Source organism: Anticarsia gemmatalis, chromosome 1 (genome assembly GCF_050436995.1).
Source record: "Anticarsia gemmatalis isolate Benzon Research Colony breed Stoneville strain chromosome 1, ilAntGemm2 primary, whole genome shotgun sequence".
In the NCBI taxonomy this organism is placed as follows: Eukaryota; Metazoa; Arthropoda; class Insecta; order Lepidoptera; family Erebidae; genus Anticarsia; species Anticarsia gemmatalis.
This window is the reverse complement of record NC_134745.1, coordinates 23,667-47,107: the sequence shown is the minus strand read 5'-3', so window position 1 is coordinate 47,107 and position 23,441 is coordinate 23,667. Positions and strand designations below refer to the sequence as shown.

Here is a 23,441-nt window from a genome sequence, read left to right as displayed (position 1 = left end):
ATAAAATTTTCCTTTTTCATATGTTTTCAAATAGCTGAATGATTCTTATTAAAAAATAGGTAGGTAGGAAATGCTTTCAAGGGCGCAAAACTTTTTTACATAGATGAAATTCAAAATGGAGATAGTGAAGCCCCGGAGTCAAACATTTTTAGTAACTGAAACAGGGCATGAGGGTAAGTATTTATAACTACTATACAAGAATTTAGGCGTTTAACCGATTCCGTGCGGAGGTCTTTTTAGCAATCTTTAGTGCCTGGCGTCAAACAAAAATTCCATGATGCCTCTGGGGCACCAAGCGCCAGAGACTTTTATGATGCCCCTGAGGAATCATCCGCCATGAGTTGTAATTTTTAGCTTTTTCTCGTGTTTCCACTTGTTAAAGAATCATTTGCCATTGTGTATTGGATGTAAGCGGTCAGTAAATTCGTTCAGTGCGTTTTAAAGTGACAATCTGTGTGTTTTTATGGAAATGGAAGGTGACTAACTAGTTTTTATCAGCTGTTGTAAACCTTCGGGCATTACTTTATGGATATACTTATTTATTCAAAATTATTATAAAGAATTTGTTCACGTACCATTTGAGTTTGCAGCGTGGTGTAACTCGTTTATAGTTATATTTTCTATATTCCAGTGTTTTGCAAATCACATAACCGAATGGGAAGTCCGATTCATATAAAACAAAAATATTCTACTCGTAACCGTACATCGTACTTACCTACAAACACTTAAAGTGTTTTATTTGGATAAGAATGTACCGAAGTGTATTTTTATTGATAAAATATCTATGTCTACTTACCTCTTTAAAAATGTGGAATTTGTTAGGCATTTAATTGACAATCTTTTTATTTTATTGTAGAGTTACCCAGAAAAAAAGTGAAATATATTCCTCAGTCAGAAGTCGAAACTCAATGCGACGATGACGACGTGTTTTATGAGAATTCACAAACTTATGACGATTGGAAACCAGAAGTGAATGAGGATAGTGAAATATAATTATAATCAATAATAAAATGTGTCTCGACAACTTGGTTTACAACCTCTGAAGTTTGCTTATTTACGAAATTACTTGAAACGAACACTGTAGGCATGATATTGGTGACAAATTAAGACACTTTTATTTACGGGACTCTTTTGACAAATGTCGTTTTAGCCGAGTTTTTTATATTTTAGTTTTGTATCCTCTCGGGCACCATACGCCATACGCAATAGATTTACATGGTGCCTGTGCGGCATCATCCGCACGGAAACGGTTAAAGACTTGCTTCAAGAGTCTCGTAATAACTGCATCACTACTCTTCCTCCCGAAGTGTCTGTGAATTCATTGTTACTGTTCAGTGTTCTATACTGATCACAAGTGTCAAGTTGACATAAAGGAAATATTTTAAACTTGTAAAGTGACCTTACGACGAAGCACTTGAAGACCTACTGTTAAGGAAGTAAACAAGTTTCTATTAAACGTCGCTTTCAAATTATTTGTCATGAATCGTAAATGAAGCATAATTAAGTAAATACCGTAGTGTGCGTTATGTGTATGCGTGCAGTAGTGAGCAGTGTGAGCAGTGTGAGCAGTGGGAGCACTGTGTGCACTGTGTGCAGTTAATGATCGGTTTGCATGTCAAGTAGTCGACCTTGTGAGCGCCTCCAACTGGGGTTGCAATTCGGTCCGCTCCCTCGGATTATTCCCAATTCAGGAAGCTTCCGATCCTGGCGGAATTTTTTCGGTAATACTTCATCTAGATTACTACATATCATAGAAGTATGTCCGTGTCAACCTTTCTTGTCGTTCTAAGCAGATTTTAGAGATGCCAAAGACGTGTGACCAAAGCGATAATATCTCCACATTGATAAAACATACCGACATAGACGGGACATATAGAAGCTGTTGTTGTTGTTGTGTGCGCAAGAGAGAAAGCAACAAGATGTCATAGTTCGCCCTGTTATTGAGTTGAACTTACAAGTGGACGCTCTAGCGGCTCTAGCTTGCGTCTACGCACTTTGGTGTGAGCATGAATAAGAATTCGCTTCTGGACACATACATCGACACCACAACTTGTTAGTGCCCTCTCGAAGCAAAGTGTCCTTAGTAGCTCTGAGTAAATAGTAGTAAATCAGTGGGTAGTGTATAATGTATAAAATAATATATACATAATTATATAGCATGTACGCTAATTAGTGTCGATAAGGTATTACAGAGCACGATGCAGCTCCGCTCCGCTCAGTGTAACTACCTACATGGCTACACACACACTGCGCACACCAGAAGCAGTACTACACTACCTACTACTTACATTACACAGTATGACAGTACACACTACTCAGCGTGCTCTAATTGCTCTACGCACTCTACACCTAATAAATGCGTAACGTCATGACGATTAAAAGCGTTCAATTATGCTCGTCATTGTTGGCCGTTTCGAGAATTACAATAAAATAGTTTTTACATCAGTGAATTTAAATAAGTAAGTAGGTAGGTAGATTCAATAAATATCACGTAGTGTATAGTATGTAGCCGGCGACGAGGTGCGGGGGTGAGGGGGTGAGGGGGTGCGGGGGCGCGTACACTGCTGTGCGTAATGGTATTTTAACGACGTGAGAGGAGCGGATCACCTTGAGCCTGGAGCAGTATCTGCGCACGCGCACCGCCGCGCCGCCGCGCCGCGCCGCCCGCCCGCACCTGCCCACCCCCCAGCACTCACTACACCTGCTCGCCTCCTCGCCTCCTCGCCTGTCATCTCATTATTGACGCACTCATCTCAATTAAGACAATCCCTTTTGGAAACGCTAAGAAATAATACGAAGCTCATCACGTAGTCAAAAACACAACCTTTATTCCGTAAAACTAGAGAGCTATCTTATTGACATGATATGTTTTCAAGTATTACACTAGACGTGGTCGGAGGTGGCGCGATGAGCGGTCTGTCCCACCGCCGTACTACCCACCTTAGCACCCATCGGAGCACTCCGCGCTGAGGGGACGACTCTCGGATGCCACTTCATCTCGACCGTCCGTCGATGCCCCGGTTATCACACAAAATCCCTGCCTAACCTAATAATCCACTCTTTAAAATACCCAATTCACAGTCGCAAGTTCCCGCAGCGGGTAGAACACAAAATGAGCAATGGCCGTTCGCTCGCACAGAGCTAGTCCCCGGCTCGACGAGCGTCCCACTACGCACTACGGGAACAGATACGCGTAGAACAGCACGGCGAGCAGCGCCAGCACGACGGGCGGCCCCCACACGCTCACCACGCCGCCCAGCGTCAGCGGCTCCGCCGGCTCCAGCGCCGCGCTCTCGCGGCTCACCACCTCCCACTTGTCCTCGTCCACGACCTCGCCGATGACGAACTTCTGGCGCCACTCGAGCGCGATCTCGCTGTGGCCCACCTCGTGGAAGCATTGCGAGGCGTCCTTGCCGGCGTTGTCGAGCAGCACCTCCACGCCGCCGGGGTGGTCGTCGAGGAACTCGCTCACGTCGTACACCACGTTGTCGATGATGATGACCGCGTTGTTCCGGTGGTTGTGCACCTCCAGCTCCTTGCGCGTGTACTTAGCGGTGGACATGTTGCGCGCGGGCACTTCTCGCGGCGGCTGCTCGGGAACTGTCGCGCGGGGTCGGCCGAGCTCGGGGTGCGACGCGTGCGCCGGCCGGGGGTCGCGCCTGTCCTTCGGCGGCCACTTGACCGACTGACACACAGACACACTAAACGTAGACGTACGTCGCGGGTACCTTGTGACTCTGTGCCTGGCCGACTGCCGACGAGCGTGTGGTGGCGACTGTGGCGAACTCTGCGGCACTGCGCGATGAGCGCTACGTACACTTACTCGCCACACTCACGACTGCTACCTTCCTTATGCTAATTAATTTGATGTACCACCAACGTGCCTTTACTTTAATGTATTCCGTTTGAATAATTCGGCACCTCCTCATAAATATCGGTTACCTATAAATATTCACACTCGTTACTACGATAAGTAGACATGTTCGTGAAATTGGTTTGAAGCACAATTTAATGTTATGATAATTATGATTTAGGTACCTAATTCTGATCTTACATGCAGATAATCTTTAGACCTAGTACTTGACACGGATCTGTTAGGAAGTTTTCTGTCTCTTGGCTTTGATGGTTTGGTTCACGCAATACACAGTTCAGCAGAATCGACTTTAACAGGATGTCTTCTTTATTGTTGTCATAGAGTACCTACTTACAATAACCCGGATAACATTACTTACAAAACCTAGACATCTATATAACTTACAATATCTACTTAAACTCATTGAAATGTACTGATGACAACCCTTACCACAACGATGAATACGACTCTGTTAATGCATCGCTGTCGATAATTTAATTAGTTCGTCGATGGCGATTCAACTAAATCTTACTCTAAACTAAAACTTCTTGAACGTAAATTGTTTAACTAACCTTTAGTTGTACCTGAAACATGAAGAATATATAGGTACATGTGTGAGAAAAGCTAGGCACCCAACAATAAATATCTGTAGGTACCTACGTGACATAACAATATTGTACATCTATACTAATATTATAAAGCTGAAGAGTTTGTTTGTTTGAACGCGCTAATTTCAGAAACTACTGGCAACTTATTATTCTGTGCTACTGGTCCGATTTGAAAAATTATTTCAGTGGTAGACAGCCCATTTACCGAGGAAGGCTATAGGCTGCGGCCATCAGGAGCGGAGCAGTAACGAAAAATGTTACAAAAACGGGGATATTTATGACCCATTCTCTCTTATGTGACGCAAGCAAAGTTGCGCGGGTCAGCTAGTTTTGTATAACAATTAACTTTAACAATGTAGGTAGGTATTTAAATCATACACTTACCTCGGATAAATTTACAAATGATTGTCTTTGATTAACCATATATATATCTATCTGCATGTTTGTATTTCAAACAGCCAGAATGTTCTGTGATCATTGCATATTTAAAATTTTTTATCAGCATTCAATCCGAAACACCTAACATTGAAAGAAAAATATGTTTATTTTATTTAAATTGACTAAAATTAGGAACGAGGAGAAGAGTTTGAATTCTTGAAATATGGAACGGCGTCCGGCAAAGACATGCGGTGAATAGACACTATCGTTGCCAAAAATTGTCTGCAATAATGCCTACTGTCTGCATTTCATTTGCACTATTGTTTCAATAGTTATGGTTATAACTATTGAATATTTCGCTTGCATGTTTATTATATTAAATAGGGAGGTAGGTAGGTACCTATTACTTATGCTTATTCATATTCAGTATTATTTGATGCATGTTTCCGTAAATTCCCATACCTAAATATATTTTATTCATAAAATAAAGCTATAGAGACTCAAGAGAGGCACGAGCCGAGTGCTTGGGGGTGGGGGGGTGTAGCGTCCGCTCCGCACTTAATGTAACTGCCGCCCTACGAAAGCTTGCTATTTAAATGCATTACTTTGGAGACATCGGACTCGAAAGACAGGAATATCTCATTTCCGCAAAAATCCTTTCTCATACTGCTAACACTAAAATACGCTCATTAGTTACATACCATTTCATTTTAAATTAACCGATTTTAAGCAAGCCCTTTATGTTTAAGCCCTTAATATTAAAATCAAAAATGGTGGTGTAGTGTAGACGTGTATGTAATATTTTCAATGATAGCCTTATGTAATTGGGGGGAGCCTAATTAAGTTCAACCTTTAATGTAGGAGAACCTACCACACAAAGAGTAAAAACAAAAAAATCTTTATTTGGAACTACTTAAGACAATATAAGTACTTAGGTAGGTACTAGAAAATATGTTCGGTAGGTAAAAATCTCGTGGTCTCAACTTCCCAAAAACCTTTTGAGTTATAGGTATTATACCTAAGTAGGTACCCTATAAAATTATATGTCATACGCGGCAGAAAACTAAGTAAATGTGATAATATAGGTAATTCATTCCGCTCGGTCTAGAAAAAAAATAAAACTTAAATATTATGTAATAATTAAGTATATCTATACTAATAATAATATATAATATAATATTATAAAGCTGAAGAGTTTGTTTATTTGATTGTTTGTTTGTTTGCACGCGCTAATCTCAGGAACTACTGGTCCGATTTGAAACATTCTTTCAGTGTTAGATAGCCCATTTATCGAGGAAGAATATCACGCTACTACCAATAGGAGCAGAGTACCAGTAAAAAATGTTTCAGAAACGGGGAAAATTTTGACCCATTCTCTCTTATGTGTCACAAGCGAAGTTGCGCGGGTCAGCTAGTGTATTATAAATGAATGAATACCTTAAGGTAAGATCGTAGGAATACAATATCAGTAATATTTGTTAAAGGAGATCATCCATTTTGGGCCTTTTTTCAAAGTGCCGGCCAACAGAAAAAAGTGGCATGTATCGTTAGAGCTAGCCATTTGAAGCAATAGTTAGTATGGCACGAAACCGGTAGGATCGCTTTGAACGGAGTTATACAAGTTTGAAGATTCTTAGGTAATATTCAAACATTTATTCATTTCTGAAAGTGCTGTGAAACCTAAAATAATGATTGATTTTGCTAGAATTAACTATCTAAAGCAATTGTCATTGTGAAGCAACCACTCTGAAGTTGATTTAAGGTCGTAAGCACGCCAGTGGGCTGTAGACGGCAACCGTGAGCAGTTATGCACCCGAGAGAGAAGGACCTTGCAGTCGGTCGGTTCGAATTACACGCAACTGTTTTATTATTATCTGTGTCGTCGCTTGTGTCAAATTTGTCAGTTGTAATTTTGACAACTCGATTGTCAGTGACTTGTCTGCCAGTTGTCAGTTCGTACTGTATTGGTGTTGTTTACATACTTTACTTGCTATTTATCGCTATCAGTATATTGTTCTGAAAATAATAATATATTTACTTTTCATTTACTACTCATCCCCAAAAAAGGCCTTTGAAAGACGTACGTTTAAAGACAAACAATATTCCACAAGATGACAATATAAACATTGTAGGTTAGGTCAAGGAATAACACAAACAAAACATGAAGCTAGTAAGTAATGCTTTTGTATTAAAACATATTTGAATGTACAAATTGTTTAACAGTGGTGTTGTATGTGTGCCGCATTTGTTGCAGTACTGTCTGAGCAGCGACGCAGCGAAGCCGTGCTTCGTGCTGTCGTTCAAGGAGCTGCTGATCATGCTGGACTGCGGGCTGTCGGCGCACTCGGTGCTCAACTTCCTGCCGCTGCCGCCCGTGCCGAGCACGCGCCTCGCCTCCTTACCCAATTATACACCGCCACACCTCAACGATCCACTACTTGAAGGAGTCAGTTCATAATATTTTCGTTCATTTTTCAGTTTCTTTATTCATAATGTTTATACTATATTTTTAAATAAATGGGCTTCAGTTATGTTACGTTGTGGATAAGTTAACTTGTATATAATAATATATACTAGCTGACACTGAAAATATAGTTTTGCCAAAAAAAAAATTGTTGTAAGCAACCCTCATCACTGGTGTGTTGCCTCGGGTTCGAACCTGTGACCATTTGCGGGAGATTTAGAAATTATACCACTTGGCTATTACTTACCACTTATGGGTATGAAAAAAAAAATGTTGGCCAATTTTGCTTGCAAGAATCAGTCAAGCCGTTTCGAAAGAGTACGGTAACTAACATTGTGACATGGAAATTTTATATCTAACATAATAATATAATGGTAGCTAGTTATAAGTAAAGTGTGTGTCTGCTTTTTACCTCAATTTATCATTCACTAAGTGCAAAGTCCCCAACCCGCACTTGGCCAGCATGGTGGACTCAAGGCCTAACACCTCCCCCTCGTTTGGGAGGAAACCCTGGCCATGCAGTGGGAGAGTAATTGGGTTCAAAAAAAAATAAGCATTGGCAAGAAGAAAGGCTAAGTTAATATAAATGAGTAAGTATATTATTTATTGAGGCTTCTTTGCCACTTCCAAAAATGTTTGATTCTCTAATGCTGAATGTGGCATACGAAAATATTTGTAGGTAGTAGTAGATAGCCGTCACTTTAACGTTTAACACATTCCTGCAGGAATTGAAAGAGTGCTGCGGCCGCGTGTTTGTGGACAGCATCCCAGAGTTCTGTCCTCCGTTGGACAAGGTGGTGGATTTCTCGCAGCTCGACGTGATTCTCATCTCGAACTACACGTGCATGATGGCGCTGCCGTTCATCACCGAGGACACAGGCTTCAAGGGGCAGGTGTACGCCACGGAGCCGACGCTGCAGATCGGGCGCTTCTACCTGGAGGAGCTGGCCGAGTGGGTGTCGGGCGCGGGCGGCGCGGCGGGCGCGGCCGGCGCGGCGCGGCGCTGGAAGGAGCTGCTGCACGTGCTGCCCGCGCCGCTGGCGCTGGCGCTGCGGCCGCGCTCCTGGCGCCGTCTGTTCGCGCCCGCCCACATCGCGCGGGCGCTCGCGCGCGTGCGCGTCGTGGGCTACGACGAGCGCGTGGACCTGTACGGCGCGCTCGACGCCACGGCCGTCAGCTCGGGCTTCTGCCTCGGCTCCGCCAACTGGGTGCTGCGCTCGGCGCACGAGAAGGTGGCGTACGTGAGCGGCTCCAGCACGCTCACCACGCACCCGCGCCCCATCAACCAGGCGGCGCTGCGCGGCGCCGACCTGCTGGTGCTGGCGGCGCTGACGCAGACGCCCGCGCACAACCCCGACCACATGCTGGGCGACCTGTGCGTGCACGCCACGGTGACGCTGCGGGCGGGCGGCTCCGTGCTGTGCCCCGTGTACCCGAGCGGGGTGCTCTACGACCTGCTCGAGTGTCTGTCGGCGCACCTGGACGGCGCCGGGCTGGCCCACGTGCCGCTGTACGTCGTATCGCCCGTGGCCGACTCGTCGCTCGCCTACAGCAACATCCTCGCCGAGTGGGTCTCCGTCGGGAAACAGGTGCGTGCGGCCGCGCCGGACGGAACGTCGCGTTCCGTCCGGCGCGAGCGCTAACCCCTCGCCCGTCGTGTGTAGGCGCGCGTATACCTGCCCGAGGAGCCGTTCCCGCACGCGGCGCTCGTCCGCGGCGGCCGCCTCAAGCACGCGCGCTCGCTGCACGACGACGCGCTGTCCGACTTCCGCCAGCCCTGCGTCGTGTTCGCGGGCCACCCGAGCCTGCGCTTCGGCGCCGCCGTGCACCTCGTCGAGCTGTGGGCGAACAACCCGGCGCACGCGATCATCTTCACCGGTCGGTACGCGGTCCCCTCTCGTCCCGCCCTCCCGACCTCGGCTCGCACTCACCGTCGATCTCTGTCGCAGAGCCGGACTTCCCGTACGCGGACGCGCTGGCGCCGTTCCAGCCGCTCAGCATGAAGGCGTTCCACTGCCCGATCGACACGTCGCTCAACTACTCGCAGGCGAACAAGCTCGTGCGCGAGCTGCGGCCGCGGGAGCTCGCGCTGCCCGAGCAGTACGCGGCGGCGCCGGCGGGCGCGGGCGCCGCGCGGCCCGGCATCGGCGCCGACGTGCCCACCGTGGTGGTGCGGCGCGGCGCGGCGCGGCGCGTGGGCCAGCGCCGCGGTCTGGCGCGCGCCACGCTGAGCGGCGCGCTGGCCGCCCGCCTGGCGCCGCGCGAGCTGCGCGCGGGGCTGCGCGCGGCGCCGCTGGCGGCGTCGCTGCGCGTGCGCGACCGGCGCGTGTCGCTGGACGAGCCGCCGGCGGGCCGCGCGGCGCCGCGCCTGGAGCTGGGCGCGCCGGACGTGGAGGCGCTGGTGCGCGAGCTGGCGCGCGAGGGCGTGGGCGAGGCGCGCGTGGAGCGCGGCGGCGACGGCTGCATCGTGCACCTGCCGCGCCACGACACGCTGCTGCACGTGGAGCGCCACGCCACGCACGTGTTCTGCCAGGGCAGCGCCGACGTGCGCCAGGCGCTGCGCCGCGCCATCGCCGCGTGCCTGCCGCACGTGTAGCGTAGCTGAAGTTATTTAAGTTTTTCCTAAAATTAAGATTTGACTCGTACCTTTTTTAAAAGTTCTAATAAATTGTGAAATACTTACCTAAACGATTGCGATTTCTTAATTGATTTATTTTTAGCTAGCGTCTACGGTATAAATGCAAATTCTTTTTCTGTGCTTTTTACAATTTATTGAAAACTTTAAGATTTCGTTCGGTTGAGAATACTTATTTTGACAAATTTTAAAAGAGAAAGTAACACCTTGGTATTGAGATGCATTCTTAGACCATTCGGTTATTCATTGAAAATAACATATACCCCACCCAAAGAATATTATACATTGAGACCCGACGCAAACTACATACTCTAATAGTTTACATATTATGTACATCTGCCTGCCTGACAATTTCTATGGTGTGTTACAACCGTAGGTGAAATATTACTTACGTTTACCTACATTGACTGTAGGAATAGGATAAAGAAATAAAACGACACCGTACATTATACAATGTTTATAGCATAAATAAATATTTAACACTTACTTTATCGTAGGTAATAAGAACCGACTAAGTAACCCGATGGATATTATCGTTAGGCGCTTACTGAACATTATTCGGCAGCCTCGGTGTGAGCGCGAGTGCGCACATTGCACTGTACCTTGCGTACTGTGTACTGTGTACTGGACAGTACTGGTAGTTATACAGCGCACGCAGTGTCACACGCTAGCCGGCTGCCTCGCTCTCTGGCGCCTTATGATGGACTTGATATGTCATTAGTGTTAGTGTAGTAGACTGCAGACGCTGATTGTTTACAGAATTCCCGAATTAGGTGACCTATCGCCACACATTAAAACAGTGCAACGTTGACAGTTTGATATTATATAATTTACACACATGGGATCATAATAATTACCTATTATTCGGAATATTTAAAATATTTAAAAATACATCTACATACATGCGACAAAGACATCGATCACTCTGTACGAGAGCTATAAATATAGTATGGTAAGTACTTTATAAAAACTGTATTATACGATCTCCATTATATGAGATCTATATCAAGTGATATATTTTAAGGTAATACGGAAGATAGGCGCAGGTGCATACAGACTACACGTGCGTTCCTCGAGTTAGGGATCGCTGGATCGACACTACCTATCAACACTAACATAGTTCCGCAACTCTTACGTAACCATAAACAATTATAATAAATCACAAACAATAAAATTTTGTCACTTCCAGAACAGCATCAATTTAGAAAAGAAAATGTACTTTTCACAGAGGACGGATAACATAAATAATAATGTACAATTTATCTTAAATGAGGATGCGGTCCATCACGGAATAACTAACACAAGAGGAAGGGGCACGTGGGCGTGTCGAGCCTGCCATATAAAGTAATCGCAGAGAAGCATACCCTAGTACTATCCTAATAGATGACACTAAAAGCACGTAGATAGATTTCCAACACAAATCACAAAGTATTAGTGCAAAATACGACTTTAATGTCATTGAAATATGGCTGGTTATTTGTAATGGTCGTTTATTCCTTTTCGTATTTCTTGTGTTTGTTATTCCGTGCGGTCAATATTACGTACGTTGACTCGTTTGAAGACAGTGCACAATAATTTATTAAGCAAGAATATTAGAACACCGATTTATTAGAAAAAAAAACGTCAATGACTATAAATAGTAAGATGAACAAGTTATACAATGATATAATCTGGTACTAAGCCATTTAACATTGATGACATGACTAACTTTAAATTAGTCTGTTGAATATGTACAGTCAGCAGCACACAGTCACACTGTCACATTTGTAAACTTAAATATATGTACTCACGAAAGAGATGATGTAACGAGAGATTTGACACTAGGATCACTCATGGCCATGTATAAATGGCACTCACTCCTGTGGATCTAAGCATGTTATATACATATATAATGTATGAAGAACTATGTGTTAACAATATTAGCTATTCATAAAAAGTGACAGACACTGTGCACCTGTAGTTTTTGTAATTTAATTAACATGCCACAAATGTTCGATGGAGCTTTAATGCGTAAGACAAAATGGCGAGTAGATGAACTTACTTATTGCGGTGCAGCCCCAGTACAGCGATGGCAAGTGCACAACAGTACTAGAACACACACGCCACGAGGACACACCACGACAGTCACTACACTGAAACCGATTTTCTATATGTAATAAAAAAAAAGTGTTTAATAAAATATCAAGATAGTTATGGTTCCATGTAAAAAAAAGAATAATAACCATAATTTTTTATAATAAACGAATAACGAATGTCGAGTTAAATCGTCGCTACATACTTTAATAATTATATTATAGGGTGAGAGTTCGACGAGACTTATGTTAATCATAAGTCTCGTCGAACTCTCACTCTTTCGAGTCAACGGTGCATATAACGGTGTAAGAAAACGGATAAAACCCGGATCGCAATTTTTGAAGCCGGCGCCGGCGAGCGCGACGTCGCTCACGACTCGCCGCGCTCGGAACGTTCGGATCGAAGGGGTCCGAAGTCGAGACGATCGCACCCTACGCTGCGCCGAATGCATGAAACAAATCCAAAACGACGAAGAAAGAACGGAAACGTCGGCGTCGAGGCGTCTACGCGTTGAGATCGATGTCGGCGAACATGTCGCCGCGCGACGCCACGGTGAGCGCGTAGTGCGTGTTGAGCTGCAGCAGCAGCTCGCGCTCGTCCAGCATCTCCCGGGCCTCGGTGCGCGCGCGCTCGTCCTCGGGCAGCGAGCGCCACACGGTCTCCATGTCCCACGAGCGCGCGTGCTCGAAGCCCAGCGCCAGCAGGCGCTCGGCCTGCGCGGCCGGCTCGCGGCACAGGCGCTCGCCCGCCAGCACGCAGCCGCGCGCCGCCAGGTTGCGCACCATGACCTCGCCGAACTTGTCGGCCAGGTTGCACTGCTCGTACTGCAGCAGCGCGCAGCGCGGGAACGTGGCGGCCAGGTGGCGCAGCAGCGCGTCGGCGGCGTCGGGCCGCAGGTACACCAGCACGCACTCGGCCAGCAGCAGCGCCGGCACGCGGCCGTCCGCGCCCGCCGCCGCCAGCTTGCGCCGCACCTCGGCCAGGCAGCGCAGGTCGCAGCCCAGCAGGTGGTAGCCGTCCGAGTGCAGGTCGCCCTCGCGGATCATCACCTCGCCGTCTGCGGACCCAGCGGTTCATTGCAGTACACTGAATTAACTAAAACTTTCAATAACCATACACATTTCATGTTAGTCTGTGAGGTAAGTATACCTTCATTAGATATCTTCTGCAGTAGCTGCTTGTTCCTCTTGATAATGTGGCACTTCTTAGTGGTGACGGCGGGGAAATCTAGTTCGATGAAGTTTCCTACCGCCTGAGTGGTGTCCTTGAGGCGCCAGTACAGTGTATCGTAACCACAACCTAGATTGATGATTTGGCACTTGGTACCGCACCGCTGAAAACAAACACATAAAATAATAAATAAATATTATAAATATTAATGGACAACTCACACACGGTCATTTGATTCCAAACTAAGCAGAGCTTGTACTATGGTAACCAAATAACTGATAGACATACTTATATACTTCTAAATATATACTTATATAGATAAATTAACAACCAGGCTCAGAACAAATACTCGTGCTCATCACACAAAGATTTGTCCCGGGTAGGATTCGAACCCACCACACGCGGCGCTACAGTTCTTGCGGCGAGGTGACCGCTTAAACCACTGCGCCAAACGTGCAGTTATAAAATAATAGTACATAACATAGGTATTATTACAGTCAAATGGACAGAGTAAAAAAAGAAAGGAGCGATTTCTGTGATAACGATAATCAATGCACGTCATTTAACTGTTAGCCAGGAATTTTTTTATATTAATTCAGATTTTTGGATTAAACCGCCGATGCGTAACTGTAAGGACCAGGCTAACCTCTAAGAACTGGTGAATAAACAACTCCATGGCCCGGACTCTTGCGTAGTAGCCACGGTTGATCTCGGGCGCCTTGCGGTCAACGTGGCGTACGAAGTAACTGATGTAGTCATCCTTCCAATAGCCCAGCTCTACTGCGCACCGCTTGCACTCTGTCGCATCCGTATTGGTAGCGATAATGGCCTCGTCTTCGGCCGTCCATGACTTGATGTTATCCATTATTAAACCGGCACTTCAATCGCAGATAGCTACTTCCCAAAACATTACCAAGTTTCCAACTCACTTTATTATCGTTTACTGCTAAGAACCAAAATTAAACCAAAATATTTATGTATCTATCATCATAATCTGATGATGACAGTATTGACAGATAATTTTATATAATGTCTGTCGACTTCGACTGTCTCTGACTTATCCATAGAGTCCATAGACCACACGTTTTCCGAGATAGTTGGAAACCTGCAGTTAAAAATATTTATCTACCTAGATATTAGAACTATTTGAATATTTCTTGTTATAGGCGCATTGTTGAAATCAAAATCAGAAATAAAGTAATTATTGTAGCGCAAGAATAATGATAATTAGTAGCCATTGTTGACAAATCGAACAAACGAAACGTCACGTCGTTTTTCGACTGAACGTCGAACGTCATCGCGTTACAACTTCACTGGCTTGTCAATATTACATCTGTCAATGTTTGTGTTGTGTTTAATTATGTGATTACCTTAATAGTTAATAATTTTCCTAAAAGTAATCACACGCTATTATGAGAAATATGCCTACACTAGAGGCGCTACCAGTTCTTTTAGTAAGCGCTTTAAATGAATCTGTAGCAGCTGAAATTATAACAGGTTCGCAAATTTTTGATATTGGAAAAGGATGTTCGGCTTTGTTATTTGGGCAGTATTGCTTTTATCAAATCCTTATTTCAGAACTGATAGACAACGATGTCACGAATGAATACAGTAAAGAAAACCAGTCGGCAGATCGAGTGTGGAGGCTCACTAACAAGTATTATACCGCTGACGTTAGAGTTCACGCGCTCACCGATGACAAGCAGCTCGATTTGAACCCCGAAACTGTAGAAGCTCATATCATTCACGTCGCGGAGGAAGAGGTAATTGTCGATCACTGTTCTTAATCGAAGCAATACAACCAAGAGCCTTGAATTTTAATAGAGAAAGAAAATTTAATCAATCCATTCTGAAAATAAATTAAGCCTCATAACAATAGAACTCTAGACCTGGACCTAGAGTCTTGCATTTTATGATGTTAGAATTGTACTTTGCCCCTAAAAAAAGAATTTATAGTAATCCATCCCTAGGTGGTAAAATCGTTTATTTTTGGGGGTTTCAGTATTTATGGAAAGTCATCCCCTAAGGGTGTAAAATAGGGGATGAATGTTAGAATTGTGTAATATTTATTTTCAAAACGAAGAAGTGCATAACTGTATAAAGCCACAATATAAAGTATGTCAAAAATTCACTATTAAATAGTATTATATCAGTGTGCAAGGATATAACGTGTCCGTCAAAATGGCGGGTGGAAAGTCATGAAATCGAATGAAACGTGCTTTATTATTTTGTAGTGTTTTGGTAGTATTTAGTAGCTAAGCAAAAATATTTAGTAGTATTACCAATACGATATGAAACGAAAAACAAAATCCGCCGCCAAGCTGATGTCTGGTTGGCGGGTGGTAATTGAACGGCGTGAAATGCTTTACATTTTTATATGTCAGATTTTAGTAGTCTATTGGTAGGTAAATAAAATAACATTAATCTTATCTACGTGCTAATAGTTTACAAATTAAAGGCATCACACACACTACATCGAGTACGCCTACGCATATTATCACAGCAATGTTTACTTAACAGGTGTATAAGAGATTTCAAATTTAAAGCTCGTTCATTCAATGTAGGTACTATTTTTTTTATTTAACATTATTATATAATTTAATATATTCGTTTTTTATTAGTGTAAAACAACGGTAACATAAATTATAAAAAATACTCCTCCAGACTAATAACAATGACACTCGTAAGTAACATTGCTGTGATAATATGCGTAGGCGTACTCGATGTAGTGTGTGTGATGCCTTTAATTTGTAAACTATTAGCACGTAGATAAGATTAATGTTATTTTATTTACCTACCAATAGACTACTAAAATCTGACATATAAAAATGTAAAGCATTTCACGCCGTTCAATTACCACCCGCCAACCAGACATCAGCTTGGCGGCGGATTTTGTTTCTCGTTTCATATCGTATTGGTAATACTACTAAATATTTTTGCTTAGCTACTAAATACTACCAAAACACTACAAAATAATAGAGCACGTTTCATTCGATTTCATGACTTTCCACCCGCCATTTTGACGGACACGGATATAACGGCCAAACTGGCGATTCCAGAGATATCTTCATTTTTCATGTTAGCTCCATACAAATATTTCACAAAAAAAATATAACTCTTCGATTTGTGCACACAATTACTTCATATATGACATTTTATAGAGCAATAATGAACCACAGAAGTCATTTCCAGCAAAAAAAAATAACACTTAAGACCTCGAGATCCTACGTCCTCTACTGCCAATTTTCGATCCCCTGTGCGCGTTCAGTAAAATATCTAGCGAGCGGTGTACTCCACTACTTAACGTTACGTGGACTCCCCGCAGCTAGGTCACGGGCAGAGTCGGGCGGAGAAGCGCGCGGGCGCGGCGCAAGGCGCGTGGCGTCGCGCCGCCGTGCGCGTGCTGCTGGTGGACGCCTCGGCGGCCGCCGCCGCCGCGCTGGGCGCGTGGCGCGGCGCGCGCCGGGCCGAGCTCGTGGCGCGCCGCGAGCACGCGCCCGCGCCGCCCGGGCCCTTCGCCGCCGAGGCGGGCCCGCGCCGGGCGCGCGCCGCGCTGCACGCGCACGTGTGGCCCAACCTCGTGCGCACGGACCGCGGGCCCGCGCCGCCGCCGCCCGCGAGCGACTCGTCGGACGAGGAGGGCGGGGCGGGCGCGGAGGACGGGGAGGGCGCGGAGGACGGGGAGCGGGAGGAGGCGGAGGAGTCGCGGGCCGTGGAGCGCGCCGAGGCGTTCGCGGCGGCGCTGGCGGCGCTGGCGGGCGAGCCGCGCGGCCGCGACGTGCCGCCGGACGTGCCGCGCGAGGCGCGCCTGGACCGCGCCGAGCACCTGCTGGCCGCCTTCTGCCGCGCGCTCGGCGTGGACCCCGACGCGCCCTGACGCGCCCCACGCGCCCCGACGCGGTGGACTTCATTGAAACTAATGCATTTTTAAGATAATTATGTATATTTGTAATATCTCATTTTATAAAAAACAGTGTTTCGTTTCGTTGTATTCTAACTACGCGTAGCGATGAGTCGTGTACATAGTGATATATGTTGTGTTATAATAAATTCTAAATAAATCACAATCTCGACATCTTTCTCCCCGAGCGCGGCGGTTCGGCGCGAGCCCGCTTTACCCATTCGCTCACTCGCATTGTACTGATCGTTAGCTTAATGCGTGACTCACGTAATGACACGATATATCGATACCGTCCAAATGCCTACTTCAAACGGAAATGTTAAAATCGATTAATTCTATAATATAACTAACGATATTCAAATTCTGCTCTGACACATTATCGACGACTCAATTTTAGGAATCGGTAATCTCTCGCTCTGAACAGATTCGAAGATCGGCATAAACTTAGCACGCCGTATTGCCGGTCGAGAACTGACCATCTGCCCGATTTCCATTTTACGCGCATTCCATTTTCCATTTTTCGCGTGCAAAGTTCTTATTATACGATGCTATTATAAGTTGATACTATGGCAACTTGATTGTTGTCAGTTCTCAACTTCCAATACGTAGGTACTACCATACCGTATAATACCATAATAATAAAAAGATATAAACAAAATACTCTATGATACTGATAATAATTAAACATATCTCAATCTCTGTCAACTATAAATATAATCTTAAACATATTCAACGTGTCATCATAATAATATACAATGTATAAATAATGTCTCTCGTTCAACATTGCTGCACAGTGCGGTAGGGCGGTAGTGCAGTAACTAAGTTACACGCACACGCACACGCACTGAATGCAACATAACAAAACGTTCCGAGCGCGCGCGGAACAACTAATATAGTACCTTAAGTTTATTATAAGCCTGGTGCAGGATTAGTGCTATATTCTTATTATTATCACAATTATTAGGTCAGACGTCCCAAAACGGATTCCGTCAAATATTAGTATAATAATTATTGTATACCTTATACACAATGATATTTTAGGTCGGCGATGTAGTTTATATGCACAAGCTCATGCATGCCTAATGGCAAAGTGAAGCGAGCGCGTACTGATCTGTCTGTGCGATCGTCGGTGGCTCGCGACTCTCGACGATCACGCTCAATACTCTACCTACGTGCATATTTAAATCACGAAATGGACATTCTTGTAAGCGTACTACTTTTTCATTAAATTTTTGAACTATAAATTTTTGAAAACATTAATTATAAATATCAACAATCAGGTATAATATGAAAATAGCCGCGTCTCCTATCACGCGGTCCCATGAACCGCCGACGAACGCTTACAGTGTAAAATTAAAGAATAAATAATCTGAAATGCAACAAATGTAACACGTATATAACATTAACAACTATTAAGGCCCACATACACGGACGGGGTCGTCCAAGTCCGCGTGTCTCAAACCATACAACATTACGTAACTAGAACGCGTGCCCGTGACGTCATATAAATATATTATGCGACCTCAATACGACTATCAACTTAAATATCTCTATCGTACGGTTAAATCACAGTGTATCGAAATAGCTCGGGATATGTGGGAGCGGCGAGGGGGGCGGGGGGAGGCGGAGGGGGCGCGTGTCAGCAGGCGGGCCGGTGCAGGCGCGCGGGCTGCGTGAGCAGCGCCGCGAAGTACTGCGCGGTGAGGCGCGCGATGTACTGCGAGTGCGCCGCGCGCGCCGGCCACCAGCCCTCCAGGAAGCCGATGTGGCCGCCGCGCGCCGTCACGGCCAGCGCCACGCGCCGCCCGCCGCGCCCCGCCGCCTCCGCCTCGGCCACGGGGATGGCGGCCAGCGGCTGGAACGGGTCGTCGGCCGCGCACAGGCACAGCAGCGGCACCCGCACGCGGCCCAGCTTGTCCCGCAGCGACGCGGCGCGGTAGTACGCCGCCACCGAGTCGAAGCCGAAGTGCTTGGTGGTGAAGGCCGCGTCGAACTCGCGCACCGAGCGCGCCGCGTCCACGCCGCGCCAGTCCCACGGGCCCTCGCGCAGCGGCGAGTGCGCGCGCACCGTGTTGCGCAGGTTGCGCGCCATGTGGTACGACAGCAGCGCGTTGAAGGGCGGCCGCTCCATGCACTCCGAGCCCTTCACCACGTCCAGCGGCGACGACACCACGAGCGCGGCGTGCACGAGCGCGCGCTCGCCGTGCTCGGCCAGGTAGTGGCCCAGGATGAGCCCGCCCAGCGACACGCCGGCCGCCAGCAGCGGCACGTCGCCGCTGGCGGCGCGCACGGCGCGGACCACCTCGGCCAGGTCGCTGTGGCTCACGGCGCAGTACAGGCGCGGCGTGGTGAGCGGCAGGCCGCCCAGCCCGCGGTTGTTGAACACCACGCAGCGCGCGCGCAGGGCGCCCGCCGCCGCCGCCAGGCAGCGCACGTAGTCGGCGTCGGCGCTGCCCGTGAGCCCCGGCAGCACCAGCAGCACGGCGCGCGGCCGCTCCTCCGCGCCCTCCGCGCCCTCCACCCAGTCCAGCGCCACCTGCCCGCCGTCCGACAGCCGCAGCACCTCACTACGACACGATACACTTATCGATATCTATCCAACGATACTGATATAATATTACTTAGTGCTGATAACAAAATAAAATAATAAATGTCATATCACGATATACTAGTAACAATCATAAGTGGCGTAGTAGTAACAACAGGCTGACTGAAGGCAAAAAATATATGCAAGAAACACCAAAGTGTTGCTATATTCAAACATTCATTTAAATGATGCTATATTCAAACATTCATTGAAATATTGCTATTATAAATTAAATTTGCAGACTGAAAATTATTTCAGATGACTGACTTTTTGGGTGGGAAAAGCCAGGTTATGAGGTAAAAAGCAACCCCGGTAACCTTCTTCTGATGTATGAATGGAGAAGTACCTTAAAAACTCTCCAGTGTGAATATTGACCTAAGCATTCATAGTTTCTAAGTTCAAATTATGGTAGGTAATAATATTGTCAGTATGTTTTTCAAATAATACAATTTTCCAGTTGTCAAGTTCATAACACAGTTATAAACACAGCCAAATGCTGTTTTGTATTTATGTAAATAGCCAATGATCAGGCATGGCATTTTTGTCCTGGATGGTTGGTTCCATGTTTAATATATGGCCTTTTTTACCAAACTTAATAGCTAAAAATAGCAAAGCTACAGGCAGATTTAAATGTGTTATAGGTATATTAGGAATGTTTTAACAGTGGTTCAGAAGTTACCCACGCAAGCTAATTCAAAAAGAAAAACCTTATTTAGTACACTACACCTGTCTGTAATGCAGCAGTAACTACAGCAGCTAATGGCTGGAGATATAGATTGTATTATGTATTGTACTACACACAAATAGTCAGTAAAATGTAGTAAATAAGTAATTTAGCACATGAGTGTTGTATGTATAGTGTGAACTTTGTACCGCCGATACTTGACGGGCGGCAGTAGGCGCGAGCGTAATACCGAGCCCAGGACCGTCTGCAGCCGCGACTCGACGCACCACGGCGTAGGCCAGTAGTGCTCGCTCAGTACAGGCACGTTCTCCTCCAGGAACTGACGAAACTCGCTCTCACGACATATCAGTATCGGCTTCTGCAATCACAAACACCGGCAATTATCATTTACATACTTGTTACCGTATTGCCGCATGATTCATGTAATGCCAAACTAATTCTACGCCTCTGCTACTCTGTTATTGAGCTTTCTACAATGATAACATAATGATTTTTACCTTGACCACTTCCACTAGATAATAGGTTATGTACAATATTGATAGTGAAAACCCCACCAGTAATTCTTTTTTTATTTCAAATATGTACATAAAAATACCTAACATGATTAGTATTACATAAACAAGAAAATAAATCGAAAATAAAATAAAAACTACGTCAAGAATACAAATATTGTATTCCAAAGTACTCCAATGTTGACTTGACTGACTGTTCTCTATATGTGTTGTCACTTCTGTCATTATAACGACATTGACAGCTGTCGGCTGACAGTGCGACAGTGCCTGACAGTTGACAATTACGTTGCGACGCGACGTTGCGTTGTCGTTGATGCTCTTACCTAAACTTACTTTAGGAATGGAGAATGTTACTAGGTATGCCAAATCGCTTGAAATTTTGACACAGTATAGCCTGTATGTATACATATAAACTAGTTTTTGTTTTAGTCAAAAATACCAAATAGTTTTTATTTTATAAGCATTCAAAGTTTCGAAAAATATCGAGTCCCGCTAACAGCCGCGTGAGCGGCTGTGACGTCATACTACATTACCGTGCCGCGCGGGCCGCGTCCCGCTTAGTATTAAGTCGCCAATCGTTGTTGCAGGTGTAATAGCTTGCGTAGTATTTTGTTGTGTTTTCGTCCGCTTATGTATAAAATACCTTATAATAATAGTAAATACTATTCGATTAATAAAATAGATAAAGGATTTTAATAAGGGCAATCGGATAATCTACCTAAAATAAATGGAATAATGGTTGCGAATTATTTGTGAAACAAATAGAGGTTTTGTTATTTGTTGCTTCCGAAATCCTACTTCATATTATAAATTTGAAAGTTTGTGAGAATGTACATATGTACATACATAAGTACATAAGTAATACATACAATGACATACATATGTCATTGTATGTATGTATGTATGTATGTACGTATGTGTGTACGTACGTATGTATGTATGTATGTACGTATGTATGTATGTACGTATGTTTGTATATGTATGTATGTATGTACGTATGTATGTACATACGTATGTATGTATGTAAGTATGTAGGTATGTAAGTATGTATGGATGTTTGTTACTCTTTCACGCAAATTTGACGGAACCGATTACGATGAAATCTATACTAATACTAATATAGATTTCATCGTAATCGGTTCCGTAATATTATAAAGCTGAAGAGTTTGTTTGTTTGAACGCGTTAATCTCAGGAACTACTGGACCGATTTGAAAAATTCTTTCAGTGTTAGATAGCCCATTTATTGAGGAAGGTTATAGGCTATATATCATCACGCTACGACCAAAAGGAGCAGAGTACGAATAAAAAATGTTACAAAAATGGGGAAAATAATGACCCATTGTTTCTTATGTGACGCAAGCGAAGTTGCGCGGGTCAACTAGTTTGATATATAGCTGAAGACCCAGAATAACACTACTTAAATAGACTACTTTTTATCCTCGAGTTCCCGAAGGATCGGGATTTACGCGGGAAGGGTTTCCATGCGGACGAAGTCGTAGGCGGCTTCTAGTATATTATACATAGGTATAATAAGTAATAATGTTAGATATTTACGATCACTGCATATTTTAATGAAACAGTTTTTAACCGAAATAATCGCATACTTATCGATTTTACATTTTTCCTGCCACAGTAAAATCAGTAAACTCGCGATCAATCCGGTTAGAAATTGTTTCATTATAAGATGAAGTTATTTATTATTACTTATGTACTTACCTACATAATATTAAATTACATTTAGGCACAACATATAATTTCCTAGTATTTGAATTGAACATTTTTAAAGTATTTAGGAATAATTTCAACGCACCGAGCGCGCGACCGCAAGCGACTGTGTGAGCCAGACTAAGCAAGTGTAGAGTGACGTCACACCGTCACCGAGAGCTAGCGTCGTGCGGTTGCAACTTTTTTTACTTATAAATCGAAAACTAATTGACGTATCGAAGTAATTCTTTCACCAGTATTTTTTATTTTTAAACGAGAATATGGAGTGCTAAAAATCAAAATTAGGTAACATTCTCCATTGAGTTAAGATGGATGAATGAAGATAACCTAGGTACTTAGTTTTAGTTATGGATAAAGAAGAATATCCAAAAATAATCCAAAGTCGATAAAAAATATTTATGAACATCAAAGTAGACCTCAAAATATATGGTCACAAATATGCAACGTGACTTTTATTTGTTGTAGGTATAGCTTTAGTCAGGGCAACATATAAACTCGATTTCAAAAGTATTAATCTAATATCTCCAATATAAATCTGATCTTATCTATACTGTGAATTATTACAAATATTTCGATATAGGTACCTACATACCAACACAAAATCGAGCTTTTATTTTGTATCTGATCTATATTTAATTTTGATTGTTAATAGGTACCTACCTATTACAAACCTATTGTTTCCATTAAGCAGATAATGTTTCCCTATACATTTTGGAAGATCACGCTTCTGACTTTTTTAGAAGTCATAAAAAAATTGGTATTCCGTGTAACTTCTTCTCAGCTGTTTGATAAAATTATAATAAGTAGGTAGGTACCTATATGTCAATCTTATCCGTAACACTGTGACTA

General features: G+C 44.6%; 5 protein-coding genes across 5 annotated transcripts; 2 read left to right on the top strand and 3 right to left on the bottom strand.

Annotated features, from left to right (window-relative positions):
• Positions 1–2,803: 2,803 nt before the first annotated feature.
• Positions 2,804–3,850, bottom strand: LOC142984116 (cytochrome b5-like). The gene has a single exon (XM_076131531.1). It carries the CDS (start codon positions 3,560–3,562, stop codon positions 3,176–3,178), a length of 387 nt encoding a protein of 128 aa, XP_075987646.1. The 5' UTR covers positions 3,563–3,850; the 3' UTR covers positions 2,804–3,175.
• A 2,648-nt stretch (positions 3,851–6,498) lies between these two features.
• On the top strand, positions 6,499–9,994 carry IntS9 (integrator complex subunit 9). Its single transcript, XM_076131278.1, has 5 exons — positions 6,499–7,009; positions 7,094–7,285; positions 8,029–8,892; positions 8,968–9,181; positions 9,253–9,994. Exons 1-5 carry the CDS (start codon positions 7,001–7,003, stop codon positions 9,897–9,899), a joined length of 1,926 nt encoding a protein of 641 aa, XP_075987393.1. The 5' UTR covers positions 6,499–7,000; the 3' UTR covers positions 9,900–9,994.
• A 386-nt stretch (positions 9,995–10,380) lies between these two features.
• LOC142984049 (leucine carboxyl methyltransferase 1) lies at positions 10,381–14,217 on the bottom strand. The gene is made up of 3 exons (XM_076131394.1): positions 13,828–14,217; positions 13,161–13,344; positions 10,381–13,068 (listed from the first exon to the last, which is right to left on the bottom strand). The coding sequence occupies exons 1-3, from the start codon at positions 14,044–14,046 to the stop codon at positions 12,515–12,517; spliced, it is 957 nt and encodes a 318-aa protein (XP_075987509.1). The 5' UTR covers positions 14,047–14,217; the 3' UTR covers positions 10,381–12,514.
• Positions 14,218–14,478: 261 nt separating this feature from the next.
• On the top strand, positions 14,479–17,058 carry LOC142976123 (uncharacterized). The gene is made up of 3 exons (XM_076119400.1): positions 14,479–14,678; positions 14,760–14,944; positions 16,507–17,058. The coding sequence occupies exons 1-3, from the start codon at positions 14,594–14,596 to the stop codon at positions 17,056–17,058; spliced, it is 822 nt and encodes a 273-aa protein (XP_075975515.1). The 5' UTR covers positions 14,479–14,593.
• A 47-nt stretch (positions 17,059–17,105) lies between these two features.
• Hydr1 (abhydrolase domain containing Hydr1) lies at positions 17,106–21,155 on the bottom strand. Its single transcript, XM_076131158.1, has 3 exons — positions 20,852–21,155; positions 20,543–20,712; positions 17,106–19,649 (listed from the first exon to the last, which is right to left on the bottom strand). The coding sequence occupies exons 1-3, from the start codon at positions 21,089–21,091 to the stop codon at positions 18,722–18,724; spliced, it is 1,338 nt and encodes a 445-aa protein (XP_075987273.1). The 5' UTR covers positions 21,092–21,155; the 3' UTR covers positions 17,106–18,721.
• Positions 21,156–23,441: the final 2,286 nt, after the last annotated feature.